Source organism: Meleagris gallopavo, chromosome 16, assembly GCF_905368555.1.
Source record: "Meleagris gallopavo chromosome 16, MGAL_WU_HG_1.1, whole genome shotgun sequence".
NCBI lineage: Eukaryota > Metazoa > Chordata > Aves > Galliformes > Phasianidae > Meleagris > Meleagris gallopavo.
In genome coordinates, this window is record NC_139419.1 from 14,977,278 (window position 1) to 14,994,392 (window position 17,115).

General features: G+C 42.9%; 1 protein-coding gene across 11 annotated transcripts in view; it reads right to left on the bottom strand.

Annotated features, from left to right (window-relative positions):
* Positions 1 to 2,798: 2,798 nt before the first annotated feature.
* The window catches only part of DNAH3 (dynein axonemal heavy chain 3), a 64,291-nt gene continuing 49,974 nt past the window's right edge, over positions 2,799 to 17,115 (bottom strand). For 10 of the 11 annotated variants that reach the window (XM_085237673.1, XM_085237672.1, XM_085237675.1 and 7 more), the window contains 12 exons: positions 16,733 to 16,915; positions 15,775 to 15,973; positions 12,826 to 14,967; positions 11,667 to 11,892; positions 11,101 to 11,345; positions 8,900 to 9,016; positions 7,693 to 7,847; positions 6,818 to 6,985; positions 5,353 to 5,495; positions 4,580 to 4,784; positions 3,376 to 3,513; positions 2,799 to 3,203 (listed from right to left, as the gene is read on the bottom strand). In XM_085237673.1, coding sequence (XP_085093799.1) covers positions 2,850 to 3,203; positions 3,376 to 3,513; positions 4,580 to 4,784; positions 5,353 to 5,495; positions 6,818 to 6,985; positions 7,693 to 7,847; positions 8,900 to 9,016; positions 11,101 to 11,345; positions 11,667 to 11,892; positions 12,826 to 14,967; positions 15,775 to 15,973; positions 16,733 to 16,915 — 4,275 coding nt within the window. In that variant the 3' untranslated portion in view covers positions 2,799 to 2,849. Of the gene's footprint in view, positions 3,221 to 3,375; positions 3,514 to 4,579; positions 4,785 to 5,352; positions 5,496 to 6,817; positions 6,986 to 7,692; positions 7,848 to 8,899; positions 9,017 to 11,100; positions 11,346 to 11,666; positions 11,893 to 12,825; positions 14,968 to 15,774; positions 15,974 to 16,732; positions 16,916 to 17,115 lie in introns of all 11 variants that reach the window. The other variant, XM_085237678.1, reaches the window with a different exon arrangement.

Sequence of the window (17,115 nt, forward strand, 5' to 3'; positions counted from 1 at the left end):
ACATTTATTGAACACCACTAGGGATGCTGACGACACCCCTTCCCTGGGCAGTCTGTTCCAATGCCTAAACACTTTCTGAGAAGAAATTCTTCCTAATATCCAACCATTTAATAATGGCATTTTAAAGTATGGCTGATGCTTGACTCAGCCTTCCAATAGCAGAGAAAATCAATGGGTGTAGGTAGGGAAGGTGACTATGTGCCTCTTGCCACCAGTCAGTTGCTGGAGTGAAAATTTGCCCCATTTACTCACAGATAAAATTCAGTCATACTTGAGCAGATAAGAGTCTGGAAGAACTAAGACTGGAAACCATCAGTCTCTGATGACCAACTTTGCCATTGAGGCTACAAGGCCTGCCAACAATTGCCCCTGAATCAGACCTAATGTATAGCAGCTTTATACCACTACAGCAAAGCTATGCTCTCCAAGTACACCATGCACTAACTGCTTAAACCGATGGCTTTGCTTGTAGAGTAGAATTACAATGGGGACTTTCGTTGTAGAGGTTAACACCTGCTAACATCCCTAACTGGCAGAAACGTGTGAATAGCTGCAATGCTGTAGAGAAGCAGCTGAAGTCAGAAAAATATCATAATATCATACAAACTTCCATTATTCTAAAAATGATGGGGTTCCGAACAAGGTTGTCATGGCTGCTACATTTGTTGCATGCACTACACCCTAACTCCAGGTAACCTCTGCTATTTTTACACCTTTCTTTGCCATGTAACATCCTTTCCTAATGACAGTTTTAAATGTACTACTGCTTCATACTACACATTTAAGCACTGCAGTGTACCCTCCTTTTCCAGCCTTTCTTCTCTGAGCCAGCTTTACCCACAAGATACTTCACGCTTCAAGGAGACAGCTACAGTTTCACCAGGGGAGGCAAAAGAAAAATGCAGCACAAAGAAGCTAGTCTAACATTGAGAGAAATATCAAGAAATATCAAGAAATAGAAATGTTAAATCCCTTAGGGTGGATTAAAAAAACATAACTCCAGTTCATCTCCAAGCACTGTATTTTGCAATGAAATTTTACTCCACATTCTTCCCTCAGGAAAAACCTGCTCCAACTAATCAGACCTTTGTTTTTTAAAGTTCAAAACAAAGGCAAGAAGGGCTATGCAGCATTCATGCCCTCACTGCCAAGGGCTCCATTTAGCTTTTTACAAGCAAATGATTCTTTCACCACCAGGAACCACAAAACTCTGTCTTCCAAATCAGCCTTCTAAAGCTCCCCAGCACAAATCAAAAGGCTCTTCTACCCTTCTTCAACCCTCCACAAGCCTTCACAATGCCGTCATTTCAGATGATGTCCCTCATGTTCATATCCCTCATATTCATATCCCTCTGTCCCCTCTGATGTCACATTGGCATCATTAGTAATCCGTTATTGATCTGATAACTGCAATCAGATGCAGCTGTTCAGAAACATAGTAATGACTTTTTTTTTTTAAAGCATGTACTGTATTTCAGCGAATTCTAATCATATTAAAAGTAGAAACCATCCCCGTTAATTTCATGAAATCTAAGAAAAGACTGTGGTTTTAGAAGACCAATTTTAATTAACCTTACCTTAAGATCTTATAGATCTTCTGAAACCTCATTCTCTTCTCAAGAAAGGTTGTCCCAGTGATAGCTGTGCAGTCATGTTGATGTACTGCCGGTCCTGCTTGAGCTGTAGGGGTCGAAGGCAGGGATGGGGATGATCTTTGTGTATTTCCTAATCTTTATGGCTAGGTAATTCCGTGAAAAAAAGATATGACCCCAAATTAGTGGATGCAGTGGTTTGTTGGTTGTTGGTTTTTTGTGTGTGGTTTTTTTTTTTTTTTTTTTTTTTAATGTTTGCTTTGATCTCTGTTGTTCCCTTGAATTGCATATATCAAAATTCTAAGAATCCATCTTTGGTACAAAATAGTAGATGATTATTAGTCTGACACGAGGTACAATAGACTGTGGGAGAAAGGAAACTTAGCTCCACTGATCAGGCACCTGGGATAAGTATGTCATTAATACAGAAATTTAATAGCTACTGGATGACGAGACAAGCATGCTGCTCCAGGAAATGGCAGGCTCCTTCTGCACGTGCTTTCCAGAATTCTTCCATGGAAATTCTAACGCACATATCCACGGAGTATCAGTGATTATTGTTTTACAGAACAGCTCTGGCAGTTCATTCTAGTGGAAGATTAGTTGTAAAACTACTGTGCTGAGAAGAGACTGTTCTCAAGTGCTCGCTCCTTGTTCTACATCCTCCGGGATGCAAGGTGTAGGCAAATCCAGAAAGTCCTATTTGCAAGAGTTGTGGATTAGATTCCCATTGAAATCAGCAGCAAAACTCCCTGAGCCCAATTTTATCTGGGGATAAACAAACAAAAAGGCCCAATAGTAGCAGCAAGGTGAGGGAATGGCCTCAAGTTGTTCCAGGGAGTTCAGGCTGGGTATCAGGAAACATTTCTCCTCTGAAAGAGGGGTCAGGAGCTGGAATGGGCTCTGCCCAGGGGGACTGGGGAGCCACTGCCCCTGAAGGGGTTCAGGAACTGCGTAGATGTACTGAGGGACATGGTTTGGTGGGAAATGGTGGTGGTAGGTGGATGGTTGGACTGATCTCAGAGATATTTTCCAACCTCAGTGATTCAGTGATTCTATGACTTACTCATTTTTGTGCAGGGGGTGAGAACTGCCAAAGAAATGTAGGAAATTTGGGGCTGTATTAAAGCCAGCAGTAAATAGCGGTATTTAAAAATAAACAAAATAGTAATAATAAATTAAAATAAAAAAACAACAAACAGCCACCAGAGACAAAGCGTATCTTTTAGTTACAAATGAAGAGTGCATTGACTTGTCTCAGTCATCGAGCTGGCACAGCGCTGCCACACCGCGATTTATCCAGTGCTTCTGGGGCTGCTCTGAAGGGAGCTCGACAGAGAGAACGTAGTTGGTTGAGTGGCCAGTAGTGGATAAGATGCCTCTTCTCGCGCTTGTCTTGTACACTGGGCAGGAATAGATGTTCATATGAAGAAATCTGGAACTTTCTCCGGGCTTCAGCCATATTATGGGCAAGGGATCATATAGGATTTTTGGAAGCGATTCTCCAATCACCGAGGATTCTCGATCCCATCGTGCACCTTCCAAAAAAAGGCCTTTCACATAAGCCCCATCTTCTGGTATTTTCTCCATCGTGTCCTCCTGTTTCAATACCTGTAATGAAGAAACCACTGTTTTGCTTTTATTTGGAGTATATAAATGTTATTATTTATTTTGAGTATGTTAAATCCTGTGATAGGATTTCTTTTGAAAACTCCATTCCCTGCTGCCCCAGAACATCTTTCAAGCTGCTCAAGAAGAGCAAAATTCCTCCACGTGTTCTTACCTCAAATTCAAATCCAATGCAGTCAATGGGGATAGTGTATTTTCTGGCATAGTTTTGTAAAACCCCCGTCAAAAAAGACTGAGTGAAGTAGAATCCTGACAGCCAAAAGACAGTGGGTGGCCCACTGCTGACCCAATCCTGAATATAGAGAAAAAAAAAAAAAAAAAAAGCAAAAAAAATTGTGGCTTTGCTGTGAAATTCAGCAGGAGGAGACGTCTTCACAGTTGCAGTCAAATACCACAGTAAGATCCAACCCTTGACTGGACCCTCAGAGTATTGCCACTCATTATATAGTCTTTTTTTTCCTTTTTTTTTTTTTTCTTTTTAAGTCAATATTCCTTATTTTACATCCTTTTAAACACTGACTTCCTAACATGAAAAAAGGTCAGATTATCTTAGGTTACGTTATCTTCCTATCACTGTAAGGACAGTGTATCACTATAGACAACACATAAAAACCCAACAGAGGAAATAACTCCTGCACAAAAGATGCCAGCGTCTATTTGGGAAATCAGGAAGGCAGCAGGAGAAACAGTGCAAGGACAGGAGATACACACACTGCTCCAAGCCATCTGGAGGCAAAAAAATTAAGGGAGTATATATGGTGCTTTAGTGCAGCAAACACAGAATTCTGCTGCTTCATACAAATCTTCCTCTCTTCCATTTAGCTTTCTCCTCTGTGACCTCTACAGAATTTTGCTACATCTCACTATCTCAGCTATTTAAGGTATAGCTGAACGTTTAAGTAATTTAAACAGTGTGCTAAGAATGTGAGGAAAATAATGGAAGATAGAGCACAGAATCAAACAGTTTGTTCAAAAAGCATGTGGAAGTGATGCCACTGCTTACTGAACTTGAAAGGGATTTACAGTCACACACGTAACGTGTAGCAGTGCCTGCTATGCTCCATGGGATTGTTTATAACTGGTCAGTGCCCTTTGAGTAGGACAGTCATTACGGCATCAGTGCAAAATAAAACACATTTTCTAAAAGAAGGAAAATGAAAACTAGTAAATGCTGCACTGGAGTGGCACAAAGGAGGTAATCCTGGAGTCACCCTACAGAGCAGTGCTATTAATGCAGGGCACAGCAGTTCCCAACCCAGAGCCTCTTGGGTTCTGCTGAGGGAGGACAGCAGCAGACGTTTCACCTGCCCACCTTCCAACCAGCCCGTCCTTTACCTGTTGGTCTCAGCTCAGCGTACCTGGAAGAAGCCCAACCGACAGAGCAGATCGGACACGTAGCTCCCCAGGGGCTTCAGGGATGGATAGGATTTGACAGCCCACATTGATGGCACTTTTCCCATTAGCATGCTGTTGAAAACATCTTCAAGTTCAGACGACATCAACACTTGGCCCTTGATGGCTTTGCCAATATTAACAAGGCTGCTACGAACCACCTGAGTAAGCCTTCAGATAAAACAGAAATCATCACCTGGTCATTTACTTACTTTTTTTTCTGGCTATAGACCTTCAGCTTGAATAAAGGACTGAACAAAGCTGGGGAATGTCCTGTCAGAAAGTCTTTTTCCCCACATATGGTAATGAAAACTTATTTACCTTGGGAAAAGCAAACACATGTACAGAAATGAAAGGCAGTAAAAATCCCGTGTTAGGAGGGAGAAAGAAATGAGAAGAGCTTCAAGGCTCTGACAGCAGCTATTGCAGTCTGCTGGGAACAGAGGAGCCTGGGCATGACTTAAAAAGAAGGAAGCAGGCTGCCCCATCTCCAGCACAACAAATTCAACTCTGATTTAAGTTCTTGCTACAAGAACATGGGCACTGTTTTTATGTTTAGGCAGTTAGCTGCAACTTTCACGTTTTTTTTTTTAATAATGTTGAGACAAAGCATGATCTGTCATCTTAAGAAGCATGTATTGTGAGAAGCTTTTAACTGCTTAAAGTTTTCCAGCTACAGCAGTGTCCCATACGAGCACTCCTCAATGTCAGCAGTGCTGCACAGCACACAGAGCCATACCTGTTGAATCGAATCAGCTCCTGCCTCAGGACCGTATTCATGGACTCTTCATAAAGTACCGGGTACATCTTCATCACCTCCTCAACGTCAAAGTCACTTGGTAATTTGGATAGGATGTCCTGTGCCAAATCTTCAACAGTTTTCTGAAATCCCAAATCGGCAGTAAATGAGAACTTCTATTCATTAAATTCCTCGAAACGCTACAGACTTTACATTTTTGCTGTATAACTACATAGGTAACGCATTCATGATCTTTCTTTCTTGAACACCAGCCTGTCTGTCTCTGCATGCGCCTGCAGCTCCTTTTCTCACTGATTTTAAATGTACTGACAACTGATATTTAATTTGCAAAAGGGTTTTAGGTAACTGTGAGCAGCAGAGCAGATAGGCACAGTCCTCTACTGCCGTAATGAAGGAAAAGCAAAGGTATGCAGGACTAAATGAGTGGCAGACAACAGGAGCATCCCAGCCATGAGAGCAGCTTTCCTTCCAGCACATTACACATCAGAATGCAATCACTGTGCACCCTCTCAAGAAATGAGGCTCCACTGGTTTCATTTCCTCACAAATCCACATGTATATAAAATACAGGATATCCCATCTGAGGGGTGTGAAAGGCCATCTACCTGCAGCAAATGGGCACAGACTGGACTGGAGCAACCTGAGCTGCCGGAACAAAGGGAGGAGAGCAGCGCCCAGCACCTGCACTGCCAGGTCCCCTGGAAGGGCTGACAACAGCAAGGTTTGGGTTCCCTTTCCTTGTTCCACAGAAGTCACACACAGTGTTAAGTTTGGGACTGCAGGAACCGAAGCGGTCAGGGGGTAGAGAAAATCATACCTCAGAAACCGAACACTCAAAGAGCAATAACATAGGAGTGAAAGAGCCATTAAAGCACAGCCTTCACTGGGAAGACCTTCTGCCTCCTGCTATTACACTGCATGCCTGGTGACCGATAGGCTCGGTACTTCCTGGCCCTCAAGAGGCTGCCCCTTAGCGAGAATAGCTCGGACAGTCAATCACTGCTAGACGAGGCCAGGCCAGTGCAAGAACTTCCACTGCTGAAAAAGGCAGACTGCAATCAGTGTCCTGCTGTAAAAGTGCCTCAGGAAGGATGCGACTTCACCAGAGATTCTTCACCAGCTTGCAAATTGGGCTCTACCTACAATTCATGACTGAAATGCAGCACTTCGCTGTTATTTTAAAATGTGACAGATGACAGAAACTTTCCCACTCAAACCACATGTTCTACTCAACCAGACGCTGCTGTGTAGTGTCAGCACACCTCAGTACACCCATTTCAATCCAAGTTCTTTCAGTCCACATCTGCTTCTCTACAACCCACCCCCTGTTCCCTACACACCTACGTAACACTCATGTGATGGGAGGTGTAGGGTTCTCTGAGATGTGGGGCACATGAGGCACGAGCACCTTCCCAGGCTGCGAGTTGATTGTTCCCCCTGTTACCTGAGGGGACCTGCCGCCTCCTGCTGCCACCCTTGGCAAAGTCAGGAGCACTCCGCTGAAAAGCTGGTTAGTCTCCTGGGTATCCTTGGTAATGTCTGCATTCTCATGAAGCCCAAATACCTCAGGGTGTGTCACACTTGGTAAGCTCCTTAGGTATTCAATGTAAGACTGTAAAAGAAACATTCAAATAACAGAATTCAGGCAGTGATATATCCATAAATGATCAGTACATCCAACTTGGTTAGAACTTTCCCATGTAGAAACACAAATTTAAGCCCCCACCTAAATCATTCAGGAATTGATTTATCCAGTCCACACAGCAGCTTTGAATGGTTCAGAGACTCACCGAGTCCTTCTACTCTCACATAAGTAGCAAAAGAAAGAAATGCAACAAAAAGCAAATGCAAGGAGTGCTTACAACTGCAGGCTTAACAACTGTGTTCCAATCCCATCTACTGGTGAACTCTGAGACATCAGCAGAAGGGAAAAAGAGGCCAAACATGGAATACATGCCTGCCTTCCTACCGTCTCACTGTGATCACTGCTATCAAGGCATAAGTGGTCCCACGAAGGACCTGTACAATCCTGAAGCCTTGCTCCTGTCATCTTTTCAGAAGTGTGCTGCAAATCTGCACAGTAGTTGCTCTCCACAACAACTTGATCAGAATACTGGAATATATCACTCCATCTCCACTGCCTTGTGCTAAATATTAAGTACCAAATTCATATTCCATAGATGCAGTCTGGCATGGCTTTGCAACCTCATGTTTTTATTTCCTGTATATTTATTTACTGTATTCAGTGTATCGAAGTGTAGCGTAGATGAGCTTTTCCCCAACAATTAAAGAGAGAATTTACACATGCTGTCTCCTCACCTCATATGGACCATGTGGTGGGATATAGTAGTCACCTCCAGGTGCAAGCATGTACTTGTCCTGTTCTATATCCTTGTTGTAGACTGTAGACAGAAGGGACAGGAGAAGCCGCCTGTCTTTATCATCTGTTACTCTCCCACCATAGTTACATTCCCCTGGGAAAGGACAGAGAAAACCAGAACGAAAAGATTAAATTTAATGAACAAATAAAAATTATTTTACATTAATGTACACCACTAGTAAGTTGAAATCCTGAGGTTCCAGATCCTCAGAAGTTTTTAGGTACCACTGAATCAACAGAATTATGGTAACTAAAATCTTTGGATTCAATGGGATTATGCACTTTAACATCTTTGGGACTGTGGACCCAAACTGAGTATCTCAGTGGTAACATTTATAAGGAACACCGAGTTGGTTTAAGAAACTGCTGCTTATGTTGCAGTGAATAATGACATGTTTCAAGTGACATCTCTTTTGCTTTAAGAATTTTTAGAACTGTCAAGATCTGAGCAGTGCTGTATAGCTGATCCTTGTCTTGATCCGTTCACACAAACTCAGAGCTGATTATGCACCAGACGGTAGAAAAGGGATCATCAATATACAGAATAGGTGGGAGAGACCCTCAGTAATGAAGAAGCAATGAGGGGAGGTTTGCACTGATATAAAGTAGAGGAAACAGCTAAAAGTTACTACTTAAATGATGACTAACTACTTTATTTTTCACAAAGCTAATTGTAACAATTGCAAAAACCAGGAATTATCTTTATAAAGCCGACAAAGGAGGTATCAACAACCTTTCTGGAGAAAGCCAACTGTCACAGCAACAAAATTACTTACCCAGGTCAACGCCCACTGCTTTAAACTGAGAGGACAACCACATCCTACCCTACAGCCAACCACCAATGCTTTCTGTGTCAGGGTCTGACACACAACCAGCTGCAGTGAAGCACAGCCAGTCACTGCTTGATCTGACACATGAAGCGAAGACCAGGAGGTCTGCTGGACCAGGAGTAACTCTGCAGCCACACATAAGCCAAGACAGCCATGAAATCTGAAGGTCTGGGATTCACCTTGCCGTTATGTGGAAGGCCAAGAAAGTAAACCCGAATGGAAGCTGCTACATTTATCAAGCACTCATAGTTCATCACAGCTAGGTACTTTCAGCTGGTACAAAGTCAGAACGCGTTAGAGGGCACAACGCCTATACCTGTTAGATATGTCAGAGCTTCAAAGGGGACTTCTTCATATTCATTCAAAAACATGTGGATCTGCTGCATGCTGATCCTGAGGTCAGACTCGTTGAACTCATATGGAATATTCCAACCTGTCCAATACAGGAAAGATACATGGGGTGAATGAATGCTGCCCTGTGCTGAAAACCGCACTTAGGAAACAACGGAACTGGTGTAACATTGCTATCGTAGAGCTGAAGATCACAACTTGCAGACAATACCAAGGTGAATAGTGAATGCCCTGGCATTCACTAGAATAACTAACAGCCTGGTGAGCAATACCATTCTGTAACAGGATTGTATCCTCAGGCTCTTTGTGCAAGTAAAATATCAGCACAGGTATCTGGCACTACCCACTCCTGAAACATTGTGTTTTACCCAAAGTAGATCTGTTTGTTACCTTCAACTAATCCTCTGCTATCTGAAGACAGTGAGGACATGAGTTTAAATTAACTGACTGATTTCTGTTTTTGGAAAATCTGCCCATCTATCCATACAATAGTCAGAGTAGCATTACAATAAACATAAAAGCAACAAAAAACCAACAACAGGCCTATGCTCCAGGTAAAGGAATCCTCCAGGAAAACCCAGGCCCAACACAAACCAAAAAATGGGTTAATTTCTGCAACCATCCTTCTCCCCCCAGCCCAGAATGCAGTTGGCCTTCCACGCTCACGTCCAGCTCTTCGTCCCGCACAACCCCCCGCCCCTCTCCGCAGGGCTGCTCTCTGTGAGCTCTTCTCCCAGTCTGCACACCCCTGGCATTGCCCCGACCCAAGTACAACACCCGCACTGGGCCTTGCTCAGCCTCAGCAGGTTCTCGTGTGCCCACTTCTCGAGCCTGTCCAGGTCCCGCCGGGTGCCGTCCCCCCCTTCTGTTGTGCCGTCAGCAAACTGCTGAGGGTGCACTCGATGCCAGCCTCTGTGTCACTGGCTGAAGAGCACCGCTCCCAAGAGGGACCCCTGGGGGACGCTGCTTGTCAGCCTCCACTGCACACAGAGCCACTGACCGCAGCGCTCTGGCTGTGAGCGCCGACCAGTTCCTTATCCATGAGCAGTGCAGCCTTCAGATCCAGCTCTGTCCAACGCACAGACGAGGATGCGGTGCAGGACCACGTCGAAGGCCTTGCATGGATCCGGGCAGATGACACCAGGTGCCCTTCCTTTGGCCGCTGATGCCATCGCTCCATCACAGAAGGCCACCAGATGGGTCAGGCACGATCCTCTCTCGGTGAAGCCATGCTGGCTGTCTCAGATCACCCGCTCATCCCTTATGTGCCTTGGCATCTCTTCCAGGAGGATCTGCTCCACGGTCTTCCCAGGCACAGAGGTGATGCTCGCCAGCCTGTAGTTCCCCAGGTCCTCCTTCCTCCCTTTCTTGTGAATAAGTGATGGTTCCCTTTTTCCAGTCTCTGGGGACTTCTGACAGCCATAACTTTTCAAATATGGAGTGTGCCCTAGCAGCCACATCAGCCAGTGAGGACTAAATTCATTCTGGCAACCTTGTGTTAATGCAAATAGCTGCTGATTAGGGACAGCGGCTTTCAGTGAAAATATAACATTTCACAGCCTTCACTGTTACCATAAAGGCAGATTTGATCAGAATGGAAGGCTGAGAGCTTCACGTACACTAATGAAGAGTGTAAGATACATATATACATAAATACGAAATCTGTTATTTCCTATGTTTCTGCATTTTATGGAAAATGTCAGAAATCAATATCTCCCTAAATACATCTTTTACAGTTGTATTATGAACACACTGCAGCTACTGACTTTCAGTTTTACACCAAGCAAATATACGCACTGGCTTTGCTTAAAACATGCACACATGAATAGAAGCACTATTTATAAGTACATGATAAGTAAATTACTGCATTTATTGAACAGTGGAGTAATAAACTAATCTAGTGAGTTATAATGTAACGCAAATACGGTATGATTTATTGACACGATGGATACTTTCTAACCCTCCCCCAGGGCAACATTTACAGGAGCTTCAAGAGCAACTTTGCTTGAAAAGAATCACTGGTAACAGCTTATAAACCTCATTATGCTCAGTATAGATTGCACTCCTGCAATACTGCTGACAACAATACTGCTTTTTAATAATAAATAATGCATTTCAAAACTACTAACCTTTGTGAAACAATCTGGAAAATAATCTGAACCTTACCCAGTGGGCCAAAGTTTCTCCTTTCCTGCACAACAGCATGAAAAAAGCAAAGACCAAACAACAGTTTTTGCCACATTTCTGGCTTTTGGCAACTGCTAAAGAATGCGGTGTCAGAGATGGGATCATTGAGGTACGATCGAAGCAGGTTTGCTCTGACCCCTTTTGGAGGTTCATTTGTCATTTTGATGCCATTCTGGAGAATACTAACAGGAAATTCTGCTGATGGATAACTGGTTAACCACAGTCTGCAAAAAAAATCAAAATGCTCATTATTCAAAAGTCACCAATACTGACAACTCCCCAGTATTGATTTTCAGCAAACTAAGGGGTTTATTACTTGTTTAGCTATAATGAGAACATCTACATCTCTATAAATGCAGCATAAAGTAGAGTATATCAAAGAAGTAGAAAAGATGACATCCCAATTAGGTATCTTTACTTTATCACTACACATCAAACAATATGAATGTTGTAAGCAGCTGTTCACACAGAACAGGCTTCATTTCTTTTTGCTGGGGCCTTCAGCAAACAAGAAATGCTGATGTAAAAAGAACTAAACCCCTTACCGGAACTTATCATTGGTGCTCTCAGGCACTATCACTTCCTCGCAGATTTTCTCCAAAGCAGGCATCCAGCTGGTTGCAAGATGGCAGTTCTGCAACACCACCCAGCTCCCGACAGTGACTGCCTGGCAGATCACGTTGGCTGCTATTGGGCCCTGACCTTGTCCAAGCGAAACAGTCTGAATGTTTGCACCTCCCATGCCAACATCGTCAGCAAATTTTAGCAAAGCTACGATGGCAAGTTGTGCACATGCAAAGACAGACAGACAAAGTCCATTAGAAACTAGATCCATGTTATACTTATTGTTTTCATAATGGAACAAGTATTAACGGAGTAAAGGCCAACAGATATTCTACTCAGCTGAAAAAAAGAAAAAAAGCAAAGCAAAGCAACACCTCAACAACCCACAGGTAGCACCCAAAACTACATCAGCCCTGTTTTTCTCAGGCATGTGCTGAAATTCAGATGTACAACAAAGTAACACTACAAAAATAACTGGCAGCCAGGCTAAATGCCCAGCCTCCTCTTCAGCCCCCAGTGCTCAGCTCCAGCCTGCACTGCTCCCTGCTCTTTCATGGGCACAGTCTGATATGGGGTTGAGCTGCGAACTGAGCCTTTAGCTGTGGGCTGTAAGTATCTCTTACTTTGCTGCTCAAGCCAGTACCTCCTGGAAATCCTTATAGTACAGCTGATATTACAATCCTTTGGGCAGAAAACCAGGTTTAAAAATAAATGAGGTGGTTATTTCTTAAAGGCCATTTAAGAGATGTGTTTTTAATGTGGTCATATACACCATTTACTCAGTAACAGAGTGAGGAAACTTTCAGAAGGGGACAAGTCCCAGACTCACACGAGAGGAACCATAGTGTAAGCATGAATAATGAACTGGTGTGGATGTTAAGAAATTCTGGACTTCTGAACCACTGCTCACAGACCCAGATACGGCATCACCATTTCCTTCACCCCACTCCAGCAATTTTACTATCATTTTATATATATAGCTAGATGTAAGCTCTTCTGTTCTATCACTGCTGGTGTTATGCCTTACAGATGTTTAAAGGTCAGGCAGTGAGGCCTATGCTACTAACAGTTTATTCACAACTCAGTGTCATTTAATTAGCCAAAAAAAAAAAAAAAAAAAGTTTTCAGTATCAATCTCACCTGCCATGGGGTCAGCACCTGGTGATAACACAAAAATCAAAGGGGCACAACAACTGGAATCACTGTAGCTTCGTCCAAGATCGAAAGTAGGCGGTTCAATAAACGTCCTTCCCATGTTTTCTACGATGAACTCCTGCACTGCTGGAACTATTTTGTCAGGCCTGAAGCACCTGAGAATCACCATACGATCCAGCCCCGTCAGTGTGCTCCACGCATCTGGGAAATTTTCTTCGTGGGGCCTTGCAGAGTCATAGACTCGTTTCCACTTTGAAAAATTCTCTCTTACGTGTTCCATCAGGCCCTGAAGGTTTCTCAGACAAGATGCACGCACGAGCTCTGCCCAGGATTTGTCAGAGAGCCAATCTGGAGCCGGGTTGGGATGAGGGTTGTCAAGAGCAACTCCTCCTGTCAGTAGGAAACGCCACACTTCATCATCTATTTGGCCTCTTCCCTTCATTATGCCCACTGTCAGGAGGAGAGAGAATAACAGCTTATCCTTCTCAAACAGTGAGCGACAGACGTTGCTATAGATGCTTGTTGTGAAATGCTCTATTATATTTTTAATCCTCTCTTCTAGATCTTCACTCTTTTTGCTTTTAGCAATGGACTGAACATACAAGTTAACGAACCAAGTCAACGAATACTGGTACATGGGTTCAATGTTTGCCAGATCTGAGATGCAGAAGAAGACAACAGCCGAATGAACAGCAACGGGCTTGTACCCCACTCGAGTAGAATCTATCTGCATTTCAGTTGCTGAGGCAACTTCTTGCTTTTCAGAGATTTCTTCAGATAACTCTTTGGATGAAGACAAAATGTTTATTGCTGTTTCATCTTCTAAGATGTTTCCTTCTGACTTGGAAAGGACTTCCAGGATTTTGTCTTCTATTTCCTTTAATTGTTTCTTGTTAGCCGCACTTTCTACAATCAGTTTATTTTTCTTTTCTTCTAGTTCAGGCTTTTCCTCCGCAGCTACAATTCCAAGAAGCTGGTCCTGAAGACCCAACGGTGTAATCATGAAGTTGAGCAGACAAACTTTAACAGCCACTTCAGGAAGATAATGAGGATTTCTTAAACGGGTTGTTATGTAAAACCTGAAATCTCTTGAATATTCAATTATATTTTCCCCCAATTTCATGTATTCTACTCCTTGTTGTTTGAATGTTAGCTTTAGTAAGATGGGTTCTATGAAAGCATCTAATTCTTCTCCAATATTTTCCAGCAGGACAGGTGTTCCAAGCTGAATAGCATTTTCTAATGTCCTAACATAATGTGCGTCAGATAATTTGATAACTGACAGCTTGTTGGCTTTCTCCATATTCTTCACCCACCTGTTAGCTTGCCTTTGAGGATCTATCATTAAAGCCCATCTCCTTGAGTTCGAAACAATTATGCCATTGTCAACGGAAAAAGAATCAATTGGCAACCCAGCAATCTGCCACGCACGGATTTTGACTGGATCCCCCAGAGTGTTACTTAAGGTAAAATCACTGGAGCACGGTATGTTCTTCTCACTGCACAGAATCTGCCATTGCTTTTGGCACTGTAAGCGGTAGTCTACAGTGAAGGCTCCCAGATAAGCCACAGTTCCCGAAGATAACAACACATCTCCTGTGAGGTCTGTGTACCGGATTCTCAGTAACCGTACAGCTTCTGTCCACCTATCTTTCTCTCCACCAAGACCACTAATGAGCTGCTCGGCTCTCACAAGCTTTTGTGAGCAGAGTTCGATATTATTTTCTAACTCTCTCTTCCGGTCATTCATGCTTTCAAAATCATCATTCAAAGCTTGGAGGCGATCAACAACCTTCTTAAGTTCCGCTTGCTTTGTTTTTAGCTTCTGCATCTGAACATCCAGTAACTCTTCTGCAGTTCTCAAACGTTCACGTTTCGGGGCAACCACTTTTGCAACACGGTCATAGACCTCCATGGCTCGCACCCACTTACACAGGCCTTCACAGGCTGATGAGACATTTTTAATGACAGCTGGCTGAAAATCTGGATGATCAATAAACCTCTCTCTAATTCTCTTCATTACAGTTGGAGGAATATTATCCTTGTCATATGACTTCAAGCTCTCCAGGAATTTCAGATCTCCAAGAATTTTTCTAGAGGGCCCCCAGTAGTCTTCTATCATTTTACCTGCATTACACATAACATGAAAATCAGGCCTAAGTCACGCATGTTCAAACTGAAAAATAAATACTTGAAACTTAACAGGAAGAACTATTATCATGACTTTGCAGTCAAATTCTACTATGCAAGCACTGTCAACTATTTTGTGAAAATCCTCTCCTGAAGAAATTCAGTCCGGAACTTCAGTATCACTAATACTCATTGAAATTTTGAATTAATTATTAATTACACATTAATTCTACCTCTACAAGGGAAACAAATTATTATGCAGTCTTTCTTACCATAGTTTATTAGACAAATCAATACCTATACAAAGGCACTACATCCTAATCTAGACGACAATTTTGGATGAGAAACAAATTTACAGAACTCTTATTTCTGTTATTAAGAGCTGAAATGTGGGGACACGATGTAAAAGTCTTTCTTATCCTACCTTGTAAATCCTGTGCAGTCTCAGAATAGTAACATGAGAAAGAAAGGGTTTGTTAGAATGGTAGCCTATGGCTATGACAGCCAGGATTCCGTCTCCCACATATCTGGTGCTGTTTTGCACCAGGGATTACAGGGGAGCCTTTCAAGGTGACGATACCACAAGACTGGGTCAAAGTAAGTTGAAACTGTGACTTTGCGCCCTCTGGGATCATACCTACAAAGCTTATGCAGCAGCCAAGCAAGCGCAAGATGCTGTAATAGCAAAGTAAGCTCTCAGCTATCAAGAACAGCCCTAAGTCATCACTAACAAAAACGTGCTCCACCAGGGCAACACACAGCACCCAACCATTCCTGGGGCAGGGATAACAAACGCTTCATTACCACTGCCATTTGGATCAGGCTTCCTCTCTGGTTTAGTCCCCTTCATGACACAGATACTCTCCATGACAAGCTTAACAGGACCAGGTGGATTCTGCATGGACTTCACAAGAGAAATATCTGACGGATTCAGGGTATCAAGAGCTGCAAGTGCTGCCTCCAGAGCTGGCATGGCCTCTGCAAGGTCTCCTTCGCATTCATCCTGTCAAGACATTGGGGAGATGCCTGTAGTTCCACAGAACGCTCTCTGCCTGGAAGTATTTAATAAGAAGTCTCCACAACATTGTGCTTCTTGGAGAGGAAACTACTTTGGTCTGCACAGTTTGAAGAGGAAAGGTTTGTAGAGAAGTTAGGAAATTCCATACGCTCAACCCAGACCTGAGACTGCCAGCCAAGCTTTCAAGCTCAAAGTCTCTCTGGTCTGAAGAAGAGAATCAAAAAAGATTAGATAAAATTGCTCTTAATTTAAGAGCACTGATAGGGTAAAAAGTATATACCAAGTAGCTTAAATTCTTTATCATATACCCAGATCTCAGTAATTACTTATCAGTGGCCTTTCCAACTAGCTCCAAAAATATACTGAGGAATCCTGCAGCTTCCCACTGTGATTTCTGTGCTACAGACAACTGGCTGCATCAGCATCTCTTAGGTTATGCCTGGCAGGGCTTCACACAGCTCTGTGACACATCAGCTCACCTAACCCCAAGCAAACCATCTCTGGGCCTGGAACCTGTCTAACCTCAGTACTCCAACTGCTGAAAAGCAGAGTATATTACTACAGAAATAAAAGCTATGAATCTTTTGGGATGGGAACCAATAAAGGTACTGTGAAACAGCCACACACTAAGCAGCCAAAATTTACCTTCTTTATAACAGGAACATCTAATTCATCTCATTAATACATCAGAATACAAAGATGCTGAAAACCCATTCCTCTCCAGGCTGAAGCCCCATTCAGTACCTTAATAGCTTTTGCAGCAGCTGCTGCTTCATTAGCCTCTTTTTCATCTGCTGACACAATTTCCTTCTTTGCATCTACTTCAGCTGTTTCTTTTTCAATCTGGATCATCATTTTCTCTGTTTCTGCAGAAGTTCGAATCAGTTCAGGCTGAAGAGCAGTCAGTTCTTTCTGCATCTCTGCAACCTGATGAACAGGAAATCAAGAGGAAATCCTTGTAAACACCTGCACACACTTCACACTCTTGATGTCTTAGGGAGAAAGATGAGAAAACATTAAACAAGTGAAAAAGGGACATCAGACTTTGAATAATTATTAAAATAGTCCTCTGACCTATTTTTAGTAAGAGCTGTTTTATTGAAAGGAACTGAATTTTAAAAAGGAGT